Source organism: Plectropomus leopardus, chromosome 4, assembly GCF_026936395.1.
Source record: "Plectropomus leopardus strain MGB_pleo_1.0 chromosome 4, ASM2693639v1, whole genome shotgun sequence".
In the NCBI taxonomy this organism is placed as follows: domain Eukaryota; kingdom Metazoa; phylum Chordata; class Actinopteri; order Perciformes; family Serranidae; genus Plectropomus; species Plectropomus leopardus.
In genome coordinates this window covers 26,824,208-26,837,274 of record NC_142179.1, presented here as the reverse complement: position 1 = coordinate 26,837,274, position 13,067 = coordinate 26,824,208, and the positions used below count along the sequence as shown (strand labels likewise).

General features: G+C 40.5%; 2 protein-coding genes across 3 annotated transcripts in view; one reads left to right on the top strand and one right to left on the bottom strand.

The window, feature by feature from the left end:
- Positions 1-832: 832 nt before the first annotated feature.
- Positions 833-3,992, bottom strand: LOC121944115 (L-serine dehydratase/L-threonine deaminase-like). Its single transcript, XM_042487799.2, has 8 exons — positions 3,933-3,992; positions 3,640-3,796; positions 2,898-2,937; positions 2,670-2,809; positions 2,413-2,504; positions 1,690-1,917; positions 1,454-1,578; positions 833-1,365 (listed from the first exon to the last, which is right to left on the bottom strand). Exons 2-8 carry the CDS (start codon positions 3,790-3,792, stop codon positions 1,172-1,174), a joined length of 972 nt encoding a protein of 323 aa, XP_042343733.1. The 5' UTR covers positions 3,793-3,796; positions 3,933-3,992; the 3' UTR covers positions 833-1,171.
- A 4,290-nt stretch (positions 3,993-8,282) lies between these two features.
- Positions 8,283-13,067, top strand: part of LOC121944003 (tetratricopeptide repeat protein 28-like) — a 202,664-nt gene continuing 197,879 nt past the window's right edge. Inside the window, exon 1 of one of the 2 annotated variants that reach the window (XM_088076969.1) lies at positions 8,283-8,838. In XM_088076969.1, the coding sequence (XP_087933095.1) occupies positions 8,809-8,838 (30 nt within the window). In that variant the 5' untranslated portion in view covers positions 8,283-8,808. The remainder of the gene's footprint in view (positions 8,839-13,067) is intronic. The other variant, XM_088076970.1, reaches the window with a different exon arrangement.

The window sequence follows — 13,067 nt, the reverse complement described above, 5'->3', positions numbered from 1 at the left end:
AGATTGTAAGTAAGCTGTAGCCCAAATAACAACTTCACATTTGCATTGTGTAAACACCAATTTGAGTGGTTTGCATAGCAAATGCAATTCATATGTTAAGCTGTGCATTATGTAAACATCTTGTATACTAAATCACTTTGGCTTTCCTTTTGTAAAGTTAAATTTATGAAGATTTTCTAAATGTATATGGTAATAAATCACTTATTAAACACTATCGGTATACAGTATAAACTACACCCTGACTCATACAGAATTTTTGAGGCAAACACAGATCTTATGATGGGGTCACTCCAGTGATCCACAACATAAAATAAATGTGGGCCACAGGTGTACTGCGGAGGCCAATGGCCCCCCCCAGCTCCCTTGCTTGGATCACCCGTCTTCAGACTTGATCTTCATTTTGATCTCAACTACTCACCTGTTAAATTTTGTGACTGCATCTTGCACAGTTGCAACAATATCATTCTGACAAATCTGTCCACAAATGTAGAGTCAGACAGACAGACAGACATCGGCTAATGATTATGAATTTGTTTCCGTTGTTTAAATTGTGATCAAAATACACATGAGCAGGACTATTTAACTGTAACACTGTTTTTAAAGACCTCACACCTGGTTTAGCATTTTGGTTGGCTGCTGCATTTTCTTGCAACTTGCCAACATACACCAACACAATACATTAGCAATAAGCTGATATCAGGCTGGTCTATTTATCACTAGTTTCAGTACAAAAAAAGTACTTCTTTTCATCTAGATGTGGCAAACTTAAACCAGAACTCGATTCACATGGTGTATGATTGTTGGTTAACAGATTTAAAAGGCAAGAAAACAATTATTAAGAAATATAATTTATTGATTTTCAAATACAGTTATATGTACAAAAACAGAAGAAGATATGAGCACGCTTTAAACAAATGCAACCTAAATATGCCAGTGTACTTTTTAAACTACCTCGACCAGAGCAGCATCACAATAACAATGTTTTAGAAGATTTTTTAAAAACTCCGTCCAGCAGCTCCCTCTCACATTTGTCGGTCTCAGTGCTCAGGAGAGTCTCAGTCTGGAATGATTTGGTCTATGGAGCACATGAATGATGATGGGGTTTATGGATTGAGACCAACTGATGGAAGAACAGAGGAACGGTCAGGAAGACGTGAGGTAGTCGACCACGCTAGAAAACACCAAGCTGCTTTTTCAGCCTCCATAGCTGCTCCATACTGATGTTGTTGCCGCCGCACACCACGATGACCACCGGGCCCAGGCGCTGTGCCAGCTTGCCCTCATCCTGCAGCCTCTTGATGATGCCGCTGTACACAGCTGCCAGGGCAGCACCGCAGGCAGGCTCCACCAGGACCTTCTCATCATCTGAAGGAGGATACCAGGGGAGATCAGTGTCACTGCTGATTTTAGATCTGTTGGGCCTCTGTTCGGATGCAGGTATTAGACTACTTACCTACAAAGTGTTCAACAGCTTTTACAGCCTCCTGGTCTGTGACTACTTCTGAGAAAACTGTGTGCTCATGCACCAGTTTAAAAGTCTGTGCAGACACCCTCGTCAGGCCCAGTGTGGTAGCAACGCTAGGGAGCAAAAAAAAAGGTCAGTCTTTGACACACAAAGAGGAAGCATGTGAGAAAAATGCAGAATAATGCTTTCATTTGGGTACAATATCTATGGTCAGGTTTTTATACCTGGTAATTCCAGGTAAAGTGACCAGCTCCCCGGCCTTCATTGCTGCATTGAGGCTATGTGCTCCCATGGTTTCCATGGCTACAATGGGCACGTCAGCCCAGTCGGCTCGACGCAGTCCCTCCACCACTCCGTTCAGCAGGCCTCCGCCTCCCACCGACAACACAATGGCTCCTGGCTTCTCCTTTAGGTCTTGCTCCAGCTCCTTCACCAGAGACGTGTGACCTTCCCTGAAAACACAAACACAACATGTCAGTAATGTGAAGAAAAAAAGAAGGGGAAAAAAAAAGCCTTTTTTCTCTCCTAAATATTTCTTCCTTGAATGCAAGTGCGTTGTAAAAATGCTGGTCATATAGACTGTCATGTCATGTAATTTATGTCAGTGTGCAATGCTTCACCAGTGACGTGTGTAAATGATTTATCTGACATCCCCATCAAAGTGTGATAAGATAACGTGTATCTGACATAACGCCTCATCCAACCCCTGCAGCTGCTCTGTGCGTGAGCATGAATGACAGCACATGATAAGACAGGTGTTACTATCAGCCAGTGGCTCTATTGAAAACAATCTCATTTCCTTTGGAGTAGAGAAGAATCTCTCTTATCGTGTCTGACTCTCTTATCTCCTGACATGACAGAGAGATATGCAAGAATTTCTGCACAGTACACAGTAATGCATGTGCTGTCATAATCCCTGAAGGACAGACAGACTGAGATTGTCTCACCAGATGAGGGGATCATCAAAGGGAGAGATGAATATCCAGCTGGGGTTGTTTGCTACAAGCTGCTGTCCGTATTCAATGCTTTCATTTAGAGCCTGAAAGAGACAACTCCATTTAAGCTGATGAGCCGTTTTGCATTCTCGGTCTAAATTCAATGATTTGGTAGAGGAAAAAAAAATTAAAACATTTATTTCTATATGATTAAATTATAAAATGACTGATGTAAAGAATGGAGCAAACAACACATGAGATGAACTGACCTTGCCATGGATAACCACAGTGGCGCCCTCGTCCTTCAGCCTCTCCACTGTCGCGTTTGGTGTAACACTTGGAACAACAATGGTTGCAGGTACTCCCAGCTGACGGGCAGAATAAGCTGCTGCCATACCAGCGTTCCCTCCTGTTGGGACCAAAAGTGTCAAAGGTTACACGCTGAAACACACCAACAGAGGCAAAGACAGCTCTTTTTATTTCTTTTTTGTGCTCACCTGAGCAGCAGACAAACCGCTCACATCCTCGTTCAGCCCACTGTAAGAACAAAAACACACTACAGTCAGAAATCTTGAGGTGTAAACATGTAAGCAGATCATCCCAGTGTTCAGACTGGATGTGACACACTAACTGGTCCATACTGGTTCATTTGGATCTGAGCATCTCAGCCCAACGCTGTTGCCGTTAAGTTGACACTGGGGTCTCAGTCGAGACACACAGGAGAAGATTTCCTTGTAGGCTCTCTCCAAGAAAACAAATCTTTTTTTTGGTTTTTAAGGGTTTTTTTGTCATTTTTTTGCCCTTTGTATGACAGCGACATCGTAAAAGGGAAGAAAGAGAGAGGATGACATGAAACAAAGCCATGGGTTGGAATTGAACCTGCAGTCAGTGCAGGAAGAACAGAGCCTTTGTATATGGGGCACCCACTCCACCAGGTGAGCTGGGCACCACACAGGTATCTATTCACTTTAACCCAAACCACTTTCTTTCCCCCTAAATTTGACCTTTTATGGTAGAAAGCGCTCAAGGAAAACATCTTCAAACTGCTCAGTTGACAACTGGTAGTAATAACAATGGCAATTTGTTAAGTATATTCATGATTATGATTACATCTAAAGCGGCACTTGTTTTTTTTAAATAAAAAAAACTATATATATATATTTATCATTATTTAAGGGGGTGTGTCCAGCCACATCCAGGACAAATCACGTCACCCCAGAGCAGCAGAGAGTTACTCACAGTTTTGCATAGATGTCCGATGCCCCTGATCTTGAAGGATCCTGTGGGCTGAGAGGAATCCAGCTTGAGGTAAACAGACGTCCCAGCAACTTTAGTCAGAGCAAGGCTCTGCCTCACTGGAGTGGCCACATGCAGATGCTGCTGGGTCTTCATCTCACTGCGAGGAAGACAAACAGAGGACTATTGGTGCCAAAACATCTATTTTGTCATTTTTCAAAGATCAGTCATCCAAAAACATTAAGTAACGTTATTAAGGCATTATTCATTAAATATTTGAAGTTGTATTAACTTACCAGTCTGAGGTGAATGGTTGGATAACACGCTGTGCTGGATGTCACTGATGCCAAAATGCCTTGCTCCTTTGACGCTGGCACCTTTGGTGCATATATACTTAGCTGTGCAGTGGGCTTGGCAAAGGAGGCCCACTTACAGACCAATCATCTGTCTCCAGTCCCTCCCAGTGACCATGAGGAAGGGTGCACAGAGGATGAGGAGAATCCCTCCCCATTGAATTCACCCCATTTTCTCAGACAACAAACATTTTTCCAGGATTTATCATAGTCTGACATACTGTGGGAGGTTTAATTAGATTATGTAAAAATAATAAAATAATCAGACTATGTATCAAATGGGGAAAAACTGACTTTCCATCTTGTGATATCATAATTAAGAGGGAATAATTAAATCACTCTGTATGATAGAAAGCGTGTAATACAACTGTTTCCCCCAACAGACGGTCATTACATAATTTCAGCCTGTTCTCGCCTCCTTGTCAGACCCCCCGTGACATTTTCACTCGCTGTCCTCTGCATGTAGCTCTCCCCTCTAAAGGAGTTGCACACACCGCCGGCATTACCAAAAGAGTCGCTACTATTTTGGCCCAGATGTCCGACGACCAAAAGCGGGCTCCGGGTGGACGGCTCAAACCTGTACGATCCGGTGTTTGCCACAGTGTGAACTGCTGTCTCAGGATGACTGGAATAAAGTACTTTAAATGAGCCTGCTCAGTTATTTCACATAAATGAAAATATTTTTTTGAAATGGGCTTAAGTAAAAAGGGTAAGAGATAGAAAGTCATAACTAAGCAAAACTTCAACAGGTCACAGATTTCCAGGTACTGGTATACTTTATTTTCTGCTACTTTTTAGAATTAGCAGAACTTTGCAGATTGGGATTAACAAATTTATCCAATGGTGTAAAAAATAATTAGAAAAATCCTTACCAGCTACAAATTTAAATGCAGCTTGTGTATGCATCAGCAGCAATAATCCAGTAATGGGCTATAAAGATGCATTATATAGGTCAGCCTGTTAAATGAGGTTGCTCATTGAAAAAAAAAAAAAAACTTAAAGGTCCTGTGTTTAGGATTTAGGGGCATCTGTTGGCAGATGAGGTCATATTAATAACTTGGTTTACATTAGTTTATAATCACCTGAAAATAAGAAAGGCTGTGTTTTGTTACCTTATAATGAGCCGTTTATATCTACATACATGAGGGTCATCTCCCATGTGGTCAATAATTTTGTTTCTACAGTATCCAAGAATGGACAAACTAAACATTGCCTTTAGATAGGGCCTTTTGTGTTTTCGCGTGGGCCAGTTTCCTCCATGCTTGGCACATGGGAAAATCTGACCGCTAAATAATAAACTAATTCCCACACAGTCAACCTTTAAAAACATTATAGCTGCCTTGATTTCAAGTCCGTTGATATTACTAGTACACTATTCTGAACCCCTGTGCAACCTCTTTTGACTACAATTTTCTCATGGTTGTAGAGCAAATATGATTTTGAGAAGAAGCAAATATGTATATTTATATTGCGGAGAAAGTAAAAAATAAATAGTGGTCTATGCAACTTCATGGGGAATGTATGTGGTAAATAACCTAGTTGAGCTGTATACAATTTCAGCAGGAGCAAAAAAAGAAAAAAAAGCCCAGTTTTGAGAGTAGGTGACACAAACACTAATACTTCATTTCCATCTGCAAATCTCACTCATTTGACAATATTTGTCTGGCATGATCAAAAACTGCAGTATAAACAAAAAGTACCAACAAGAGCGCTTGTCTCAGTTTGGCATTTAAGGTATTTGCACTTATATATATATATATTTTAATCTTTGCAACCAGTATCAGGTGTTGAAAAATCAACAGGAAACACACAGAGACTGTGGTTTCATGTTATTGTTATTAGAATTCGTACAATGTCTGATTACCCTCCAAATGCTGCAACTGAATGCAGCCATCATTAATGCTGTTAATCAAACCCATGCTTTCCCTGAATGCTAAAATGTCTGCTGTGGAAAAGGCTCATTGCAGGACTACTGGTGTCAAGACTTGTGACACCATCTGCTGGTGAAGAGCTGCACCTACAAAAACCAATCCTTTATCTGACAGCATACTGACCACCTCACTTCCTGGTTTTATTTGACAGACATCTTGCTTATTTCTGCAAAATCATCCTGCAGTTTCAATCTTAATGGCAAGAGACAGTTATTTATTAATACATGCCTCAAGTTACCAATGAGGCTGCAACTGATTTTGTAACATGCCTCAGAAATACTGAGCACAAAGGACTTGAAATACATGCAGCAGTGGGCAGTATGGAGACCCCCCCCCCCCCCGATGAATCTATTCTGTTCATAGAAACAGCTATTTGTTTTGAACAGGACACAAAGGAGCAGAAAAGATTGAATTTCATAATTTCAAAAGCCACAAAGAGAACAAAAGGTTATTGATTTAAAAGAAAAAAAAGAGAAGAAAACAGCATGGAAATAACACACCATTATTTTACAACCACTGCGTTTGGAGTGATGTGATGTGTAGACCGCAGAACTGTAAACATCAGCTGTGTAAGTGCTCAAATATAGGGTTTTGAACTGTCTGACTTTGGCGTCCTCCACTGGTAGCATCAAAAAAGTTCACTGTGAAAGAAAGCATTGCATATTTCACCTCAATAAACTTCAGGAGTGTGAGTTAGGCAAGTGGGTTAGTCTTTTTTACCTTTACCACCAAAGATACCACCTTTTTAGCCTATACTTCACTATGATGTCTGCACCTTAACAAGATAATCCATACATCATTTTTGGCCCAACAGAACTTGTTTTTTGTTGCCATGGGTACATAGGCCTATATTTTGAAGCACTTTTTAATATAATAACTGATGGCTCTGTTACATTTATGTGCACCAGTAAGCCATGCTAACCAGTTGGCATACACAATACCAGGGCCTTGGAAATGGTAAACCTGGATGGGTTGCAGCCATATTCATAATAACTTTTCCTCTTATGACATGACAAATGTTAAAACAGAAAATCGACATATAATATTGTAAAGTTATAGGGGAGAATATATTCCCAACAGTTGTAGAAACATAAACAGTCACAAAGCAACATTAGCATTCATTTGTGTTTTTATTAACCTGACAAACATAAGTCTTCTTTTAGCTTCGTTTTTTACTTCGCCAAGTTTACTGGGGCAAATATTTGTCTTTTTAACTGCTGAATGTTCCACGATGTTTGCTTATACAGTCTGTGATTCACACCAGTTTGTGGCTAACTTTGCCTGTGTGCTGTTTGTAGCTGGGCAGATTGTGTAGGCTTTTTTTTCTGAAAAAGCTGCCTCAAATAAACAAAAGTGTGGCACTCCTTTTAGGTCCAGTGTGTAGGATTTAGTGGCATCTAGAAGTGAGGTTGCAGATTGCAACCAACAGAAACTCCTTCAGTGTGACAAGCATGCAATAGAACAACAGCGGCCGGCAGGAAAATGCAAACAGCTCTATCTGGAGTCAGTGTTTGATTTGTCCATTTTGGGTTACTGTTGAAAAAAAAACATGGCAGATTCCTTTGACAATGTAAACAGCTCCTTCTAGGGTAACAAAAAACAAACATATTGCCAAATCAAAAAATGTAGGTCAAAGCTACAACACAAAATAAGTGCTTTATTGTAATGACTTGTGTTTTGCCTTTCTAATTTGTACTGTGATTGTCTAAACCTGCCAATCAGTCTGATAGCTATACATATATATTACATCTATAATGTTCCATCTTTTCACATACATACATACACATACAGCTTATGTATATTGTCAGCTATTTCTGTGGGTACCATTAGGTGGAGGAGATTAGCATTATCCCTTCTTTAGCTCTGTGATTCAACTTTGGCTGTTAAAAGGATGGGTAAAATTTCTTTTTTTGTCTTATTTAATTGTTTTTCTATTGTTTATTTGTGTACAGTGCTAGATCTATGATGTAAGGGACCTGAAGGTGGGGTAGGGGTGATTGAGGGTCAATTACAGGCAAACTTTACACCACAATGTGCTTTTTTGACTATATCCCGCTTTGGCATGTACTTTGGCTATTATAATGATCCCTTCCACACACTGGACCTTTAAATTAGCCACATCTATTGCATTAACAGGTGTCAGTTCTCAATGATGTAACAGTCAGTTATGGCTTTGCAGCTGTTTCCCAAAAATGTTGATATCTCAGTGTTTTTTTCCCCCTATTGTGAGTCAATTTCAGAAATTCCTGATATCCGAGACTGCAACTCCTCAGTTGATTGAAATAAACGGCTCACTTGGATTCTCATAATTACGGTTGCGCAATATGACACCCAAACGCAGCATTAATCAGCCCAGGTGTGGCACAGATAGGCTGGTGCACGCGGGGGCGACGTGCCCATTTTTGGTCTTCACCCCTGCCCGTACAGACTCTTTAAACACCTCCGACCTGAAAGTTTGCTAATACAAGCTTTTAATTCTTCTTCACAAATAGTGTGCACCACGTCTGAAAACCAAACAAAGCATAACGGAGTGATAAATTCATTTATTGTTCTTTTGTTTTCCTGACTCAGGCTCCCACAGCCCTTCATGCCTCCCTCTGCACAGCACTCAGAGGTCCGCTATGGCAACAGGGGAAAAAAGACAAGAAAAAAAAGGAAAAGATTTGACAACATGGCGCACTTTCCTTGAGAAAAGTTTCTCCTGAACGCCACACAGCTCACTCTTTGTGGATTTTCCTCGCAGTTTGTCGTACTCTCGTGCTACAACGCGGACTTTTTGGCTAACTTTCGTCCTCCTCTCGATGCATAAACAGTCGATAAAAAGCCAAGAAGGAGTGTGATGGGATGAGAGCGATAACCCGTCGCACAAACCAAAGCAGTCAGACAGGATGGAGAAGCAAACGACTCTGAAAGAAAAGGTAAATACTTTAAAAACAACAACACTGTCATGCGAGCTGCCATTTTTGTAGCTGTTGGTATTTCGTTGCTCCCTTAATAACACTTTTTACCTCGCGTCCTGGACAGGAAATACCAAATGACCATTCCTGCGAAAGCCTCGTAAAAGACCTCTATCGATTTTCCAGCCATGCATACTGTACTGTACTGCACAATGGATGTGTGGGCTCTCCTGTGCGCAGACAATAGCTAACATTTATGTCATTTTAATATCAACAGATGATCATACAGATTACCAAAAAAAGGCTGTAAACACAAACCACACTTATTTTGTCTTTGCACGAACAGAAAAGCTTGAACTGCCAAGATCCTGCAGTTGCAGTGCGTTTGTGTGTATTGCCGTGAGCAAAACCAGACAATTCCCAAACAAAACTGTAAATATGTGCATTCCAGACTATATTTGCCTCTGGAGAGTTAAGTTAATCTCTGTCTCCTTGTGATTAAGTTGGTATGATGTCCTCTGTATTGGTGTAGGCACTCATTATCGCTCACTCTCCACCCTTCCTGCCCAGTGCTGCCCACATACAGCAGGCAGCCCCCAGTAACAGATGAGGCAGCACTCACAGTGGACCTTCCTGCAAAATCACACTGATTATACCCTCTCTCTGGTCTGAAATCAGCTGTTGGAGTGTTTGTTTGGAGGGGAAACCTGCATGCTCTCGGGCCCTGGAAGCAGGCATCTATAATAGATGCTTCTCCTGGCATTTCTCTTGGAGCAAGTCTTTGAATGTCAGCACGCCTGACAGTGCTGTCAGTTGTCCCTCAATCTGTTTGTGTGTTCCTGAGACGTGGGCTGCCTCTCCATGGGATTTACAGCAACAAACCCAGAACTAAACACTTATCTGTTGAAACACGCGATATTTAACCAATCTGCAGGTGATGGATCGGCTATTAGAGATTTGATATAAAACACTGGCAACTTTAAAGGGACAGCTCACCACAGAATCAAAAATGCATATTTTTTTCCTCTTAAGGCTGATTTATGCTGCCTTTACATACGAAAATAGATATGTCCGTTTCAAATGTTGTAAACGGCACTGCCCACATACTTCCATTCATCCTTTATGTTTGTCTAAATACAGCCAATGAATGGCACTAGAGGGTGGAGAAAAGGTTTCAGACAAACAATGTGATCGTGACCGAGGTCATGATAATGTGCCGTTTAACAGAGACAGCATGGACGGCCGTGGTCTCTGAGGTCATTAAATACACTGCAACATGCTGACGAAAAACTCTTTCACTCTATTACTGATTAGTTCGCTTCTGCTATTGTCTTCGCCGTCTATAGGTCTGCAGTCATATCTCACTTGAACAACGCCACACTGTCGCCACAATCTCTGGTTATACTTCTCCGTTACGCCCATTTCCGTAAGCTTTAAGAAAACGTGTCCCAATATGCATGAAATGCACACAGAGAACAGAAGGCACCTTTCGTCTCCGTATATGTTTCTAACGTTGAGCATAATTATCTTACCTGTCGTGCTATTAATCAATCTAGACTGTTTTGGTGTGAGTTGCAGAGTGTTGGAGATATTGGCTGTAGAGATGTCTGGCTTCTCTCCATTATAATTCATCAAAACTACACTCGGCTTGTGGTGGTCAGAGCACAAACTACACCTGCCAACCATATCACTGTGCAGAAGGAAGTGTGTTTCTATTCATGGACGAGAGACCGGTGTTCAACACAGTGCGAGATGTAAAGATTAATGACTTTAACTAACTCAGTGTTGCTACATGAGCTAGCAGTAGATGCACACTTCCCTCTGCACGGTGATGTGGTTAGAAAAAAAGGTTCCTACATCAAACTGCTCACAACAAGGTCTGTGGATTATCTTGAGTTACCGGGTCATGATTTCTGGAAAAAGACATCGCTGTTGAGTTGTTCAAATGAAATTTTTGATGGTTTGAGCATCACAAGCATCACAAGCTGAGTGCTATCCAGTTCCATTATATTTGAGAGAAGGCAGACATCTCTACAGCCGATATCTGCAACTTACACCAAAACAGTCCAGACTGATAGATAGCACCTCAGGTAAGAGAGAAAATATTTATTTTTGATTTAGCAGTCGACTGTTCCTTTAAGTGCAGCCAAGGTAAAGCAGTAAGTTAATTCTGTCCATGTTGTAATGTGATAGAAAAGATTATTTAATGGTTGTAATACAAAGAACAAGAAAAGGTGGAAAAGATGAAGGTCAAAGTATGTAAGAATGCAACTGATTGGAGCTGAACTGTAACTTGATGTTGAATCTACTTGATACCGAAGCCCTCGTGTTTGCTGCGTCTACTCCCCAGGCCTCTGGAAGTAATTACCAAGCCTGCCCTATCCCAGAATTCAGTCTGAGGAGGTGTGGTGAGAAAGAGGTATAATGGAAGCTGGCCCTAAAATCATGCAACCTGAGATGAATTTCATGATTCAGTAATACTCAGCAAACCATCCCTGTTAAATGGTTACAAAACTCATCGTAATCAATCAGACTGTATTGGTTGGATGCAGCTATAGTAGGGCTTGAGTCAATAGTTGGTCTTTCGTTTTAATGGTTTGCCTGCCAGTTAATTCAGCAGTGCAGAGGGTTGATTATAAAAGGGAACAATATTCAAACTCACATTGATCCCGATGGCCTTGCTCCAAGGCAAGTATTATCTTGTTGTGGTAAGAAATTGATCAATGCAGTGCAGATTTCTTTATTAGGTTAAATCTAAAACTGTTGTTGTGTGTCTAACCTGTAGTGTACAGGAATAACATGAAGTATGTTGTGAACATTAGAATATACAAGCTTTATATTGAACTAACAGAACATGTTGTTAATCTTGATAAAGCTGTCATTCATAGGAAAACATGAGCTTTTAGATTAATCTTGCTTTGCTTTGTGCTTTAAAAATTTGCAGGTCCCACAGTCAGCAGTCTTACTGAAGTCCTCAAAAAAATCAACATACCTTGGATTATTTTGTGCTTTTTTTGTATTTTTTTTTTAGTTTTAGGTTATGTCACAGTATACCCCAAAAGCTAAATTTTAATATTTAAGAATGTGTGCTTAGTGTGCTTATCTACCACGTAATTTTTGATTTGAGCTAAATAAAAGTTGCTGGGGACATAACCCTCACATAGTTATACAAGGCCAAAACATATGGACCATATTCTCCCTAGTGTTTTATCTTTTTTTTAACAGCAAACATGGACACAGACTTTTCATAACAGGTAGACACAGGTGGAAAAAAAAATAATACTAACAATTGCACAGTTTAGTTAGTTCAGAATCCCAGAGAGTCATAACACTGAGCCAGCATACACAATACCAACGTTCTGGAAACTGGTCAAACTAAATCAAATTAATTTATTATTAATGTTAATTAAAGTTTTTTTCTTGTTACGAAAAGGGATGTTTAGCTCAATTATCACATAGGACTACAGTAAGATGAGTCGGTTGAGTGTACAGTCTTTTGTCATACACTGTTTTTAATTGTACAGGTAGATGCAGCAATACAAGGTACAAGGTAGATTTATTAGTCATGTTGTAAATGTAGTTTAAAAAATGAAATTAAAATTTGTCTGTAAATCCTGCTACATCTTTTGGAATCGAAGTCCATAAAGAATTAGTTAGCTAGCCACCCCAAGGTGCCGGGTGCCCTCATCTCGCTCCCCACTGCTCTGTATCACAGACTGTATATAAAGATAGACGACACGCCCCCACTTACCACCGCAATGCTTAAATGAGGTTAAAATATCTGAGATACAGGAGTAGCCATCTTGCAATGGTGATGTCATTGAGAGCTGGATTCTGCACAGTAACGATATCAGCGGTGGGGGAGTTCCTGCCAAAACACCCGTCCAACCAATTGCGAACAGCCCCATTGAATGAGAGCGCACGGATTGGCACAAACAACTTTCAATCATGGCTCAAAATCTCCTTTTTTTTAGAATTGAAAGTCATTAAAGCCGAACTTATAAAAACAAACACTTGAACAAACATCAGGGTGATGAGAACTACCCTCAGTTTCAGAAACCATTTTGGGGAAAAATTTATTTGGGTGTACTTTGAGTTTTTAGTTTGGTCTGTATCTTGTTTGCTAACATGAAGGGGCGGACTTTATAACAGACATACTGCAGACAAACACAGGGGGCGGTCAAGATTGAAAAGTTACACTTTGGGGGAACTGTCATGTGGTCCATCTTTATAAACAAACGATGATCAGG

Excerpts from the sequence above, each read along its gene's own strand:
- LOC121944115 (XM_042487799.2), bottom strand. The coding sequence starts at position 3,792 with ATGAAGACCCAGCAGCATCTGCATGTGGCCACTCCAGTGAGGCAGAGC. Across the intron at positions 2,810-2,897 it reads GCGGTTTGTCTGCTGCTCAG|GAGGGAACGCTGGTATGGCA; the intron begins GTGAGCACAAAA and ends TGGTCCCAACAG. Across the intron at positions 1,366-1,453 it reads AGCTGTTGAACACTTTGTAG|ATGATGAGAAGGTCCTGGTG; the intron begins GTAAGTAGTCTA and ends ATCCTCCTTCAG.